At 33.1% G+C, this 12,486-nt stretch overlaps 7 protein-coding genes across 8 annotated transcripts; 2 read left to right on the top strand and 5 right to left on the bottom strand.

The window, feature by feature from the left end:
* The first annotated feature begins 76 nt into the window (after positions 1–76).
* On the top strand, positions 77–449 carry LOC141404786 (uncharacterized). Its single transcript, XM_073988504.1, has 2 exons — positions 77–180; positions 260–449. The coding sequence occupies exons 1-2, from the start codon at positions 143–145 to the stop codon at positions 411–413; spliced, it is 192 nt and encodes a 63-aa protein (XP_073844605.1). The 5' UTR covers positions 77–142; the 3' UTR covers positions 414–449.
* Positions 450–513: 64 nt separating this feature from the next.
* On the top strand, positions 514–1,026 carry Tim10 (translocase of inner membrane 10). Its single transcript, XM_073988500.1, has 2 exons — positions 514–670; positions 740–1,026. The coding sequence occupies exons 1-2, from the start codon at positions 514–516 to the stop codon at positions 865–867; spliced, it is 285 nt and encodes a 94-aa protein (XP_073844601.1). The 3' UTR covers positions 868–1,026.
* Positions 878–4,687, bottom strand: LOC141404781 (uncharacterized). Of its 2 annotated transcripts, XM_073988498.1 has the most exons (5): positions 3,297–4,687; positions 2,056–3,216; positions 1,404–1,988; positions 1,160–1,339; positions 878–1,098 (listed from the first exon to the last, which is right to left on the bottom strand). In XM_073988498.1, exons 2-5 carry the CDS (start codon positions 2,233–2,235, stop codon positions 1,045–1,047), a joined length of 999 nt encoding a protein of 332 aa, XP_073844599.1. In that variant the 5' UTR covers positions 2,236–3,216; positions 3,297–4,687; the 3' UTR covers positions 878–1,044. The 2 variants fall into 2 exon arrangements, with proteins under 2 accessions (XP_073844599.1, XP_073844598.1); XM_073988497.1 differs by having other exon boundaries at positions 2,056–4,074.
* Positions 4,688–5,621: 934 nt separating this feature from the next.
* On the bottom strand, positions 5,622–7,238 carry PIG-M (Phosphatidylinositol glycan anchor biosynthesis class M). The gene has a single exon (XM_073988496.1). The coding sequence runs from the start codon at positions 7,236–7,238 to the stop codon at positions 5,835–5,837; it is 1,404 nt and encodes a 467-aa protein (XP_073844597.1). The 3' UTR covers positions 5,622–5,834.
* On the bottom strand, positions 5,622–7,532 carry LOC141404785 (uncharacterized). The gene has a single exon (XM_073988503.1). It carries the CDS (start codon positions 7,530–7,532, stop codon positions 7,335–7,337), a length of 198 nt encoding a protein of 65 aa, XP_073844604.1. The 3' UTR covers positions 5,622–7,334.
* Positions 5,622–7,780, bottom strand: LOC141404783 (uncharacterized). Its single transcript, XM_073988501.1, has one exon. It carries the CDS (start codon positions 7,778–7,780, stop codon positions 7,532–7,534), a length of 249 nt encoding a protein of 82 aa, XP_073844602.1. The 3' UTR covers positions 5,622–7,531.
* On the bottom strand, positions 5,622–8,628 carry LOC141404784 (cx9C motif-containing protein 4). The gene is made up of 3 exons (XM_073988502.1): positions 8,479–8,628; positions 8,236–8,412; positions 5,622–7,786 (listed from the first exon to the last, which is right to left on the bottom strand). Exons 1-2 carry the CDS (start codon positions 8,543–8,545, stop codon positions 8,255–8,257), a joined length of 225 nt encoding a protein of 74 aa, XP_073844603.1. The 5' UTR covers positions 8,546–8,628; the 3' UTR covers positions 5,622–7,786; positions 8,236–8,254.
* Between the last annotated feature and the right edge of the window lie 3,858 nt (positions 8,629–12,486).

A 12,486-nucleotide genomic window follows, 5' to 3' on the forward strand; every position in this document is an offset into this window, starting at 1 on the left:
CCCTTAGCAATTAAAAAAAATTCAAACCTGGAACACACCTATCAAAATATAACAATAATACTAATAATACTGGCAACCCTCTTGTGGTTATGTCATAACAGCTGACATTTTGTTCACTCTGATAGGTCGCAAATTGAACGGGATGTCTTTGGGTAATTTTGGAAGAATTGCAATTGGTTGGTAAGGTGTTTTCTACTGTTTTATGTGAAATTGATTAAAAACATTTAAACTAATATCTCACATTGTTTTCAATAAACAGGACTATTTTAACTGCTGTTGGCGTCTATTCTTTTGTGCTGTCCAAGGAATCAGTGGAAAAGCGTCGTTACGAGGATATGCAAATACGTGATCGCATGAAAAAAGCTAATCTTGGAGAATACGAATCAGTTGGAACAAGACGTTTTAACGCTTAGACACCAAGACACCAGACAAGTGACCCACTCACCAACTTACAAATAATTTTCTTTTTTCTTTCTGCAAAACAAGAAAAAAACAAGCACGTGCTAGATTAAAATGGCTATGCCACAAATGAACTTGAGTCCCGCCGAACAGGCTAAATTGCAAATGATGCAAGAAATGGAAATCGAAATGATGTCGGATTTATATAATCGCATGACAAATGCTTGTCACAAGAAATGTATACCACCACGCTATGGAGAAGCGGAATTGGGTATGTAAACTTAACATGTTTGATTATAAACAACAAAAAAAGGTAATTGTTCTATGTTGTTGCTTATAGGTAAGGGAGAAATGGTCTGCATTGATCGCTGTGTGGCCAAGTATTTAGATATCCATGAGAAAATTGGTAAAAAATTGACCGCCATGTCCATGCAAGATGAGGATCTCATGAAGAAAATGTCTACATAAAGTTTGGAACTTCTTTTGTGACACATTTACATTTATTTATGTACTCTATTATACTACAGCAATATTTGCTTTAAAATTTTCATGGTTACTTTAATTTGTTATAGACCCCTGTTCGATGCATTGATGAAATAAACCGTTTTAAAACAACATCCCGCACAATTGGCAACGTTACGTTATTTAATTAAAATTTGTTATATAGCGCGATAACTCTGGTATAAGAATTGAAATGTCCTGAAATGAGGAAAAAATATTTTATTAAGCTTGAAGACAGGTAAGGAGTTTAGCAATTTACCTCTAAATTAGTTTCTACGCTACTTGAGTCTGTGGAATCCAAGTCGCTGGTTTCTACGGAGTTTTCCCAATCTGATTGATATTCTTCATCCTCGGCATCCTCCACATTGTCTTCATTTGCCAGTTCGTCATTGGTTAGCCCATCGTGTTGGTTACTGTCACACAATATATTACCATGTTCCTAAGAGCCATGGGAAGTATGTTAAATTATTGCTCACTACATGTCACTTCAAACAACTTCATACCTTTAATTTTTCCTGTAGTGATGGAACATCACACACAGGATTATCACAGATATTAAGCATACGTATGTGCGTCAGCGATTTTAACAATTCCTCTGATGTATATGTGGTTATACAATTACAGTTGAGAAACACATATTGCAGTTTCTTTAGATGCTCTAAACATTTCGGTATGTGCGTTAAAAGATTAGATTTTAAATTGAAATGTATTAAATTTTGTAGTTCTCCCCACGAATCGGGTATTGTTGTGAGGCGATTATTTTCCAAAGTCAACCAACGCAGTCTTTTTAGGCGGCAAATTGTGACCGGTAGTGTCTGTAGTAAATTTCCTCTTGCGCCCAATGTCTCAAGACGATCACAGTTACCCAACTCCTCGGGCAATTCCAATAGGCCCGTATTGTTGCACCAAAACGTTTCCAATTGCGTTAATTGGCAAATTTCACGCGGCAGTTTGGCTATAGAATTACAACTAATATTTAACGATTTTAGGCTAATCAGTTGGCACAACTCCAGCGGAAATTCATTTAGTTGATTGTAATCCAATGTCAATATTTGTAGGCTTGTAAATTTGCAGATAAATGATGGTATCTAAATAGAATTTTTGTTGATTTCAAATTTCGTTACACAGAACTGCGAAGCGAGTGTGACAACATACCCTGGTCAAGTGATTGCGATTCAAAAATAACTTTAACAAGATTTCACATTTTTCAACCAAATCCGGTACTTCAGACATTTTAAAATGTGATAAATTTAGGGTAAAGGATTTCTTGCAAATTGCATCTTCACAAATGGCCAAAATATAATTGTTACGAAGAAATTGATCAACAATATTCATGTTTTTTTTTTTTTGTTCTTCCTTATATTACCAAAACAAAAACAGACAGAAATTGTTTTTAATTTTTCGGTGGGAGGAATGGTGATGTTATGATAGGAAACATAAAGGCAACTGAAAACGTAATCAAAAAATGAATATAAAGAGAAAACATGAAATGAAACTACAAGATACAGATAGGAACAGAGCAGCTGATGCATTCACTCAATATTCTCTACTTTACAGTGATGTCTGCTTAAATGACATAGAAATGCAGGACATTTTCCATATGATTTCAGTGTGTCATTGCATTTACAGTATATCTAGCAATGTATCTCGCCGAGCTGCAAACATTTTGTAAATACCCTACAGGGCGCCAGACAAGGTTGTTGAGGTCTAAAAATCTATATTTTTGAGTGATGATCCGACTAAAACTTCTTCATCTGGCTGAACTTAACCTTCTGCTGCAATTTTAGATCCATAACTTGTCTGCAGAACGTTGTCGGCCCATTTAATTATATATTGTGACGATATATTGTTTATTTTCATTACTTTTCATACCTGAATTAGTTGACCTGTATTTATTTATAATTTCAATTTTGTTCTACCATAATCGGAAGCTACTGTAGTTTATTCCTATATATTCCCTCTATGCTCTTTATGAACGTGAAATGAAATAAATATGAGAACCGGTCCATTTATATACTATTCACTTATTTGAGAGTCCCGTAGTCATATCTTTCTCTTTTCGAAAAAAAAAACAAAAAATAAAGTATGCTTTTTACCTCAAAGATAATTTAAGAAAATCTGCCAAAACACAAATACAATACGGAGGTTTGTGTGTTTATTTATGCTTTAATGATTATTTATTTGCAAATGATTTGCTCCATAGATTAGTAATTGAAAACCAAAGTTTGTTTTTCCGGAATAGAAAAAAATATCAATTTTTCTACAGAAAAATTTTCACTGATGGCCATTTGCTACATAATAAGAATCACTCGTGAACTTTTTCTATAGAAAAAGCTTTTTCTATAGAAAAAGCTTCACTGATGACCTTTTTCTATAGAAAAAGCTTCACTGATGACCTTTTTCTATAAAAAAAGCTTCACTGATGACCTTTTTCTATAGAAAAAGCTTCACTGATGACCTTTTTCTATAGAAAAAGCTTCACTGATGACCTTTTTCTATAGAAAAAGCTTCACTGATGATCTTTTTTATAGAAAATGCTTCACTGATGATCTTTTTCTATAGAAAAAGTTTCACTGACGACCTTTTTCTATAGAAAAAGTTTCACTGACGACCTTTTTCTATAGAAAAAGCTTCACTGATGACCTTTTTCTATAGAAAAAGCTTCACTGATGACCTTTTTCTATAGAAAAAGCTTCACTGATGACCTTTTTCTATAGAAAAAGCTTCACTGATGACCTTTTTCTATAGAAAAAGCTTCACTGATGACCTTTTTCTATAGAAAAAGCTTCACTGATGACCTTTTTCTATAGAAAAAGCTTCACTAATGACCTTTTTCTATAGAAAAAGCTTCACTGATGACCTTTTTCTATAGAAAAAGCTTCACTGATGATCTTTTTTATAGAAAATGCTTCACTGATGATCTTTTTCTATAGAAAAAGTTTCACTGACGACCTTTTTCTATAGAAAAAGCTTCACTGATGACCTTTTTCTATAGAAAAAGCTTCACTGATGACCTTTTTCTATAGAAAAAGCTTCACTGATGACCTTTTTCTATAGAAAAAGCTTCACTGGTGACCTTTTTCTATAGAAAAAGCTTCACTGATGAACTTTTTCTATAGAAAAAGCTTGACTGATGACCTTTTTCTATAGAAAAAGCTTGACTGACGACCTTTTGCTATAGAAAAAGCTTCACTGATGACCTTTTTCTATAGAAAAGCTTCACTGATGATCTTTTTTATAGAAAATGCTTCACTGATGATCTTTTTCTATAGAAAAAGTTTCACTGACGACCTTTTTCTATAGAAAAAGCTTCACTGATGACCTTTTTCTATATAAAAAGCTTCACTGATGACCTTTTTCTATATAAAAAGCTTCACTGATGATCTTTTTCTATAGAAAAAGCTTCACTGATGATCTTTTTCTATAGAAAAAGCTTCACTGGTGACCTTTTTCTATAGAAAAAGCTTCACTGATGAACTTTTTATATAGAAAAAGCTTGACTGATGACCTTTTTCTATTGAAAAAGCTTCACTGATGACCTTTTTCTATTGAAAAAGCTTCACTGATGACCTTTTTCTATAGAAAAAGCTTCACTGATGACCTTTTCGTATAGAAAAAGCTTCAACGGTGACCTTTTTCTATAGAAAAAGAATCACTCATGACATTTTTGTATAGAAAAAGCTTCACTGATGACCCTTTTCTATAGAAAAAGCTTCACTGATTAACTTTTTCTATAGAAAATGCTTCGTTGATGAACTTTATCTATAAAAAAGCTTCACTGATGGACTTTTTCTATAGAAAAAGCTTCACTGATGGACTTTTTCTATAGAAAAAGCTTCACTGATGGACTTTTTCTATAGAAAAAGCTTCACTGATGGACTTTTTCTATAGAAAAAGCTTCACTGATGGACTTTTTCTATAGAAAAAACTTCACTAATGAACTTTTTCTAGAGAAAAAGCTACACTGATGAACTTTTTCTAGAGAAAAAGCTTCACCGATGAAATTTTTTTATAGAAAAAGCTACACTGACTAACTTTTTCTATAGAAAAAGGTTCACTGATGACCTTTTTCTATAGAAAAAGCTTCACCGGTGACCTTTTTCTCTAGGAAAAGCCTCACTGATGAACTTTTTTCTATAGAAAAAATTTCAATGATTAACATTTTCTATAAAAAAGTCTAACCGATTAAAATTTTTTAGAAAAAGCTTCACCGATGACCTTTTTCTATAGAAAAATCTTCAATGATGAACTTTTTCTGTAGAAAACGCTTCGTTGATGAACTTTTTCTGTAGAAAACGCTTCACTTATGAACTTTTTCTATAGAAAGAGCTTCACTGATGAACTTTTTCTATAGAAAAAGCTTCACTGATGACCTTTTTCTATAGAAAAAGCTTCACTGATGATCTTTTTCTATAAAAAAAGCCTCACTGATGAACTTTTTCTATAAAAGAATTATTAATGATTAACATTTTCTATAAAAAAGTCTCACCGATTAACATTTTTTAGAAAAAGCCTCACTGATGAACTTTACTATGTAAAAGACATAAAAAAACTACCAATTTATTTGTTTTTTTTTTTTTTTTTTCTACAGAAAAGTTGTCTCAACTGAAATCTTTCTCTTCCTAAGTGACCAAAATCAATTTTTTTTGTTCCCCACAAACTGTAAATGAATTTCAGAATGAGATGTTTTTAGGGAAAAAAGCAAAAAATGCAAATGCAAATTTGTTTAGAACTTTTCGTAAAAACTTATTATTGGTGTGATGTTTTTTATTGCTTTTATGATTTCTACTTTTATTATTTCATTATAAAAAACGGGAAGAAATATAATACATATTAAAGTGTTTAGATATTTTATTCTATGGTAAAGATTTAAATGCTACATCTTCCTTGTAATATAACTATCCCTTAATGTCCCATTCTCCTTTTTGGGGTATTTAGAAAAGCTTCTTTAGATTTATTTTAAATGGTGTAAAGCTATAGTTCTCTATTAAACGCGCCAATATAAAATTATTTACAACAAAAAATAACACACCCTGGGTGCCAATCCAATAGAATGTATTCCAAGATTTAAATTCTAATAAATAGGCGGGTAATAACCACAAACCCTGAAACAATAACCATATTCCAAAATAACCACAACATTGCCTTAATGACATAGACTGGAAATTGTTAATGCACAGAGGCAACAATGCCAAATACCAAATAAAGTATTGCGAGGTGACCACTGTATTAAAGGTGACCATGCTATAAGCAACTGCAAATATACAGAAAGGTAAAGTTTGACGAAACTGACCAAAACCAATACTTAAATATAAGATTAGAATTATTTGTGGTGCCACAGTTAGGAGCTTTTGCAATCCACCTGCTCCACCCTGATCAGCGCTACCCAAATACTGCATTAGGAAATATAAGGAGAAATTGTGGCGTATATCCTTGCGCACAAAGTGATATAGATAAGCTTCATAAATATATTGCCAGCCATAGAGTCTGTAGAAGAGACCCGTTACTACGACAAGACTCAACAACGTGCCACTTATTAAGATTAACTGTTGGACATTGGGAAATAAAACTACCTTTAAAAAGTCTTTCAACGATTTCACTAATCTACTGGATAATGTCAAAAAATAGGCTAAACTAAATAACAAAGGATACAAACGTAAGTGTATGGCAAAACCATGTATCAAACCGGCTACAAATATTAACCAATTACGCTTTTTAGTACTATTGCTACAGTCATCCGATTTGATGATCAAATATAAAGTAAAAATAACAAAGAAACTGGAAAAACTATCACCATTTCCACGCGTTGAAATGACAGCGGTCAGCGGATTGTATAACCAAAAGCAGGCAGATGCTTTGGCAATTTTCTCTGGACTATTGCGCGAATCAGAGTCACCATAATTAAGTTTGGAAGAAAATTGTGATGCTCTTCCATACTTCGTCAATAGATATTTCACAGCCTTATTGCATTGTGATTGCAATTCATTGCGTACTATAACGTAAATCAGTAAAGCCACTAGAATGTCAAAGCATGAATAGATGAATTTACCCATTTCATGATACACCACCACATTGGGTATTTGCATAAAGGCCAATATTGGACTGTAGCGGTAAGTGTGGCGTCGAAAGGGGCTGTTACCCCTCAGCATTTGCCTGGCTCCATCGGTGACAACATTGTAGTCTATATCCGTGTACGGCACTTCCGCATGTTTATCATGAAATTGGCCGTAGATAATAAGGCCAATGCGTATTAGTATTGATATTATGATATGTGAACGGAATGTTATGGTTAGTAAACGCTGCTTAATTTTGTGATAAATCTCCATTCCACCTCCCATCTCTATTGTGATGACTAAGCTCAATTATGGAAAAAATTGATTTGATTGATCCCCTTTTTGTTGGTTTAAAACTTGCAAAATTTTCTTTTTTATAATTTATAATTTTGTTTTCATTTCTTTGGTTGCTTGTTTCAAACAATCTTTAAATAATTGAAACTCCTTGTCACACGATTTGTGTTGAACATTTAAATCTCTCGATACACAAGCTGCATAAACTGTTGCCGACTCGGCACATTTTCCCAATAGCAGTGGATAGTTGCGTAAACGTTGTTTTGCCTTACGCACCGATTCCATTACTTGTGGCGTCTTTCAATTACAATGGAGTCAGCTGCTGACGGTAATGATGGTTCGGAAAAGATGTCGTAGAGTGGGCGTGAAAATAATATCAGTAATGAACCAGTTATGAATGTCAATTGAAAGGCACGTGGATTTCTTTGAATCCAGTTACGTTTTGGCAACTGAGCGGTACGTTTTCTTTGCGTGGCTTGTTGATTGAGAATATCTTGCAATTCTTTTGGCGGTTTGTATGGTGGCGTTTGCATTATTTTCTGAAAAGAAAATATGAATGTTAATTCGTCGTTTAAAATTATACATATGTACATATATGAATATTTTTATATAATTTTTTATATTTATCACTATAATGGATTCGAAATCCTCATAAGCCTAAAGATGAGCTTAGCTTTTCTTTAAAATCTCCCCTATTATAGAATCCCGTCTAGAACGGGGAGTATATCATATGTTTAAATTAAATACACAAAGCTCGGGCAATTGAATTATTCAGTTGAACAGTTGTAAACATTTCAAAAGCTCTGAGCGGAGTCTGTAGATTGAACTCAAGTCAAGAAAATGGATATGTAAATGAATAAGTTTATTCCTGTCCGTCCTTATCCATTTACTCTGGAATCTTTCAATCTCTACTGTTTCCTTACAAACACTCCAGCAACTTATTCGCCGGCATTCAAATAGAAGAAAGCCAAAAAATAAAAGTACTCACCTCTAAAGATTGTTGACAACTACTTTGTATTCTTAGGCTCCTGTACTTCCTCCTCGGATAAATATGAACGGTTTAAATCAATGCCAGAACAACACACTGATTTCTTGTGCCACTTCTGACAACAAATTCGCATTTGTTCCAATACCTCCTTGCACTTTTCTTCTTGGAAATTGTTATCTGCAAATCAGAAAAAAATTCCGGTATGTTACATAATAGCATTGTAATAAACAAATTGTATATTACCTTTCAAACAGGCTTGTATTCTGCAAGCGTTTGCTTTACAAGGATCCTTTTTAGTATTATATGACATAAAGTTCGAGAATAAATATCATATGCAAAATAAACTTTTTTGTCGTAATCTTCTTCTGCTTAAGTATCAAGGGTTGCCACAGATTTAAAATGCGTAGGAATAAAAAAAAAGGTCACACAAATCGAATGGTAGTTGCAAGACACATTAGCTTTGTTCCTTTACTTGTTTAATGGTAAGAGTGGTAAAAGAGAAAAGTGTCAAAATTGTTCAAAATTGCTCTCTCATGAACATTTTTACCACAAAAGTAAAGGAATTTGTGAAATAATCGTCAAAAAAAGTCGAAAAATCAGTTCTGCCATTTTCTACCTGCAGAAATTTTGCTGGTAGCCTGTGGTAGAAGAGAAAGCCATTTTCGCTCTCTCTCCTCTCACTCTCTTAAAAGTTGCTTCCAGTTTTGCCACTTTTCGGGGTTAAGGAACGCTTTGCGGGTTAAAAATGGTAACAAATGGTTAAAATGGTAACCTCAGGTAAGTAAAGGAACACCGCTATTTATAGAAGGTAGAAGTGACAATCAGCTGTGTTTTTACTTTTTTGTATATTTGGGGTCTGTTCCTTTACTTTTTAAAAAGGTTAAACCGACAATATTAGTAAAAGTTGTAAACTGCTTCCATATGAATTGTATGGCGTCAGAAGTAAAGGAACGAGTAACAAGTGGTAAAACTTGAAGATTCTTGCATGTAAAGGAGCTTTGGAGCTTTGGTTTTTAAAATGTAATAGGGTCTTATGCTTTGTTTACATTTACAAAATCCACTCGATTTTAACTGTCAATATCTTTGCGTATACTTCAAATGAAAACTCATCTGAAATCCATAGGATTTCATTTGACGTTTATGCAATGGAATTGGCAGTTGAAATCGAGTGGATTTCGTAAATGTAAACCAAGCATTACTCATGAAATTTGAAACTTCAAATTTGCTACCATAAAATAATTCTTTTCATCATAAACGTGTAATAAAAATGACCTATGACAGTTCTGATTGCTTTATACGTATTTACATTTTGACTCAAATTTGTTATATTTTAGAGGATTTTCATGTTTTTCCTGAGAAAATTTTTAGAACGACCCTATTATTCAATATTTTCTTTGGCATTAAAGCTCTGTTCCTTTACGTTCAAGAATCTTTAGGTTTTACCACTTTTTACTCGAAAAGCGTTCCTTTTCTTCCACCACCATACAATTCATATTGGAACAATTTGCAACTTTTGATACTTTTGCCGGTTTTACCATTTTCAGAAGTAAAGGAACAGACCATGGTGAAACAATAATACCAACTAATGTCTTCATTTGCTGTCAAAACATATTTTTAATCAAAAATAAATAACAAATATTTCGCTTCTATAAAAAATATTTGTGTACAACATCTTTGTTTAAGCTTCGCGAACAATATTTTAACGTTTTCTTCTAACTTTTGTGGATATTTCGCGCAAAAAAAAAAAATGACAGCAAATGAAGACTACAACCTAACGTCAACTATTGGATCACCTTGTTAAATTCGCCTTGGAACAGACCATAAATTTTCAATAACAATAATGTTGTTTTTGTAAATGCATTTACCTTATATAAATTCGCCTTGGGTAATCGAAACAGCTGTTGATACCCAGCAAACCATATGTCGGTATTCCGACATGTATACACAATTCCGTTTATAAATACACAATTGTATTAAATCCTCGGCACACACGTTCCTCACGAAAAATGTGCAAGTGATGCCAAGTTTGTCCTTTAAGTTTTCATGTGGTTGTTGTAACGCGACAATCAACGGACCGTATGTGCCGAGGCCTTTAGTGGTAAAAATAGCAAAAGAACGAACTGTCAAAAATGAGGTCCACATACAATTTTTTTAAAAAAGTATGGAAACGGAAAATTGTGCGACATGCAGGAATTTTTTTATTTCAGTTATCAAAATTAATGAATATAAATTAAAAATATACAGCCTGTTTCTGTATGTCGAAACGAACATGTATGCGAATGAAACACGCCCAAATTTTGTGTGCTTTTCAAATTTGATTTTTTTGTTTTGAAGCAAAAGCAAAGATAAAAATATTTCGAAAACCAAAGTTTGGGCGTGTTTCATTCGCACACATTTTCGTTTCGATATACAGAAACCGGCTGATAATATTGTAGTAGACTCTAATAATTTTTGGCTCGATTTAGAAAACTTTCAAACTCGTTTGGTGTGAATCATGGTTTAATTAAGAGTCGTTTACACACTAGTGGTTTTAGCCCAGCCTGAATTCATATTGCAGCCCGAATTGACGCCTCGATACCCAACACATGCCCAGCATGTGGATTGGGACCACACGATACACTGCATTTGTTTAGCTGTCTGATTCCTTATGGACGCAACTAGTCCAGGTTGCAGAATTCTTGAGTCTGGATACAGAGGAACCGCAACCTGGGACTGGATTCTTGTTCTATGAAAATTTGAAATGAAAAATATTTCCTTTATTTTTTTTTTTTTCATTTGACAGTTTTTTTCTTTATAAAAGTTTTCATTTCACATTTTCATAGAAACAGATATGAGCCCCTGATAACTGAAATAATACACGAACAAACATATGGTCGTTTCCAGAACTGCAAGAATGTACTAATTTTTACTATTTTTCCGATAACATAAAAAGGAAAAATTAGTAGATTCCCAGCAAAAAGTTTGCCTCCGTGGATGCAGTTGAATCACTACGGTACATTTGCCGTTGGAGTACATCTTTTCCTATGAATTCACTTATGAATTTTACAAAAGAGCGCACAGCTAGGATGCACTCCATTTTCGATTCAAATCACAGCTTTAGTGGTGTTTTGGATTGAATTTAAAGGCATTTTCGGATTGCATTTTTAATTAGTCCAAAGACGCAATTAAAATGCAAGCCATTGCGAAATATCCCAAAATAAATCAAATGCATTTATTATTTTTGTAAAACAAGAACACATAGAACTTTATTATATAAACACAAATTAAAAAAAGAAAATTCCATTAAATTCAATCACATTTGCGCTTACTACCTCCGTTCTCGATTTAATCCAAGCGCATCTGATTTTCTTTAATCATCCTTAAGTTTTTTTATGTCACTAGTTCAGCTTTCGACATGGACTCCAACTCCACTCCATTAAAAATTTCCGTCTTGTGAAATACCGCAAAAATGTTCGCAACTTAAGTTATTTCTTTATTTTATAACAAATTCTTCGAAAATCCCGGTCCACACTAGCGTGAATTTCATTAAAAAATTTCATGAAATTAGGCGTTCTTAAATCGAATTCCCCACTACAGCAATTTACGATTTTACTCTACTATGGAAGTCGATCTACAGACGCATAATTTCATGAAATTTTTTCAATGAAATCACTCTAGTTTGGACCGGGACAAATTTATACACTCTTGTTTATCTTTTGAAGAAATGTGTAGGGATCAACCAACCTTTTTTTCTGTAGAGATCTCTACAGCAACTGCTTATAAAATTTATCGAACGGAGTGCATTTTTCATAATTCTGTTGGACTACATCCAAAGATGTTGTGAAATCATAGATACAATTGCACAACATCCAAAATTTTTTGCTGGGACCAGACAAATTTCTGCAGGTAAAAAATGGTAGAACTGATTTTTCGACTTTTGTTTGACGATTATTTCACAATGAAGAAAAAAAATGGACGAAGAACAGAAGAAAAAGTCGAACGCTGACAAAACTAAATTAAAACCTGTGAAATAAAAGACGAAAATTTATTTTTTTATGTTTCTTTCTGACAGTGCTACCAGATCAGGAAGGAACAAAGCTATTAATTAAATTCAGTTATCGACTTTTTTCATATACCCAAGTTTATTTTTTCTTTTTCGTTTCGTTTTATTAATAGTCGATTTGTTTATCCCTATAACGGTTAAAAGTATTCGGTACTTCTAAGTACTTCATAAATACTCTGTCAAAGTTAAAGAACAATTAAAAATATTAA

The sequence above is a fragment of the Musca autumnalis genome, unplaced genomic scaffold, assembly GCF_047663935.1.
Source record: "Musca autumnalis isolate F117 unplaced genomic scaffold, ASM4766393v1 scaffold_5, whole genome shotgun sequence".
Taxonomy (NCBI): Eukaryota; Metazoa; Arthropoda; class Insecta; order Diptera; family Muscidae; genus Musca; species Musca autumnalis.

Coding starts and splice junctions, on each gene's coding strand:
- LOC141404786 (XM_073988504.1), top strand. CDS start 143: ATGTCTTTGGGTAATTTTGGAAGAATTGCAATTGGTTG. Junction 181..259: donor GGAAGAATTGCAATTGGTTG/GTAAGGTGTTTT, acceptor TTCAATAAACAG/GACTATTTTAACTGCTGTTG.
- Tim10 (XM_073988500.1), top strand. CDS start 514: ATGGCTATGCCACAAATGAACTTGAGTCCCGCCGAACAGGCTAAATTG. Junction 671..739: donor CTATGGAGAAGCGGAATTGG/GTATGTAAACTT, acceptor TGTTGCTTATAG/GTAAGGGAGAAATGGTCTGC.
- LOC141404781 (XM_073988498.1), bottom strand. CDS start 2,235: ATGAATATTGTTGATCAATTTCTTCGTAACAATTATATTTTGGCCATT. Junction 1,340..1,403: donor CACTACAGGAAAAATTAAAG/GTATGAAGTTGT, acceptor CATGGCTCTTAG/GAACATGGTAATATATTGTG. Junction 1,099..1,159: donor GCGTAGAAACTAATTTAGAG/GTAAATTGCTAA, acceptor TCCTCATTTCAG/GACATTTCAATTCTTATACC.
- PIG-M (XM_073988496.1), bottom strand. CDS start 7,238: ATGGGAGGTGGAATGGAGATTTATCACAAAATTAAGCAGCGTTTACTA.
- LOC141404785 (XM_073988503.1), bottom strand. CDS start 7,532: ATGGAATCGGTGCGTAAGGCAAAACAACGTTTACGCAACTATCCACTG.
- LOC141404783 (XM_073988501.1), bottom strand. CDS start 7,780: ATGCAAACGCCACCATACAAACCGCCAAAAGAATTGCAAGATATTCTC.
- LOC141404784 (XM_073988502.1), bottom strand. CDS start 8,545: ATGTCATATAATACTAAAAAGGATCCTTGTAAAGCAAACGCTTGCAGA. Junction 8,413..8,478: donor AATACAAGCCTGTTTGAAAG/GTAATATACAAT, acceptor TCTGATTTGCAG/ATAACAATTTCCAAGAAGAA.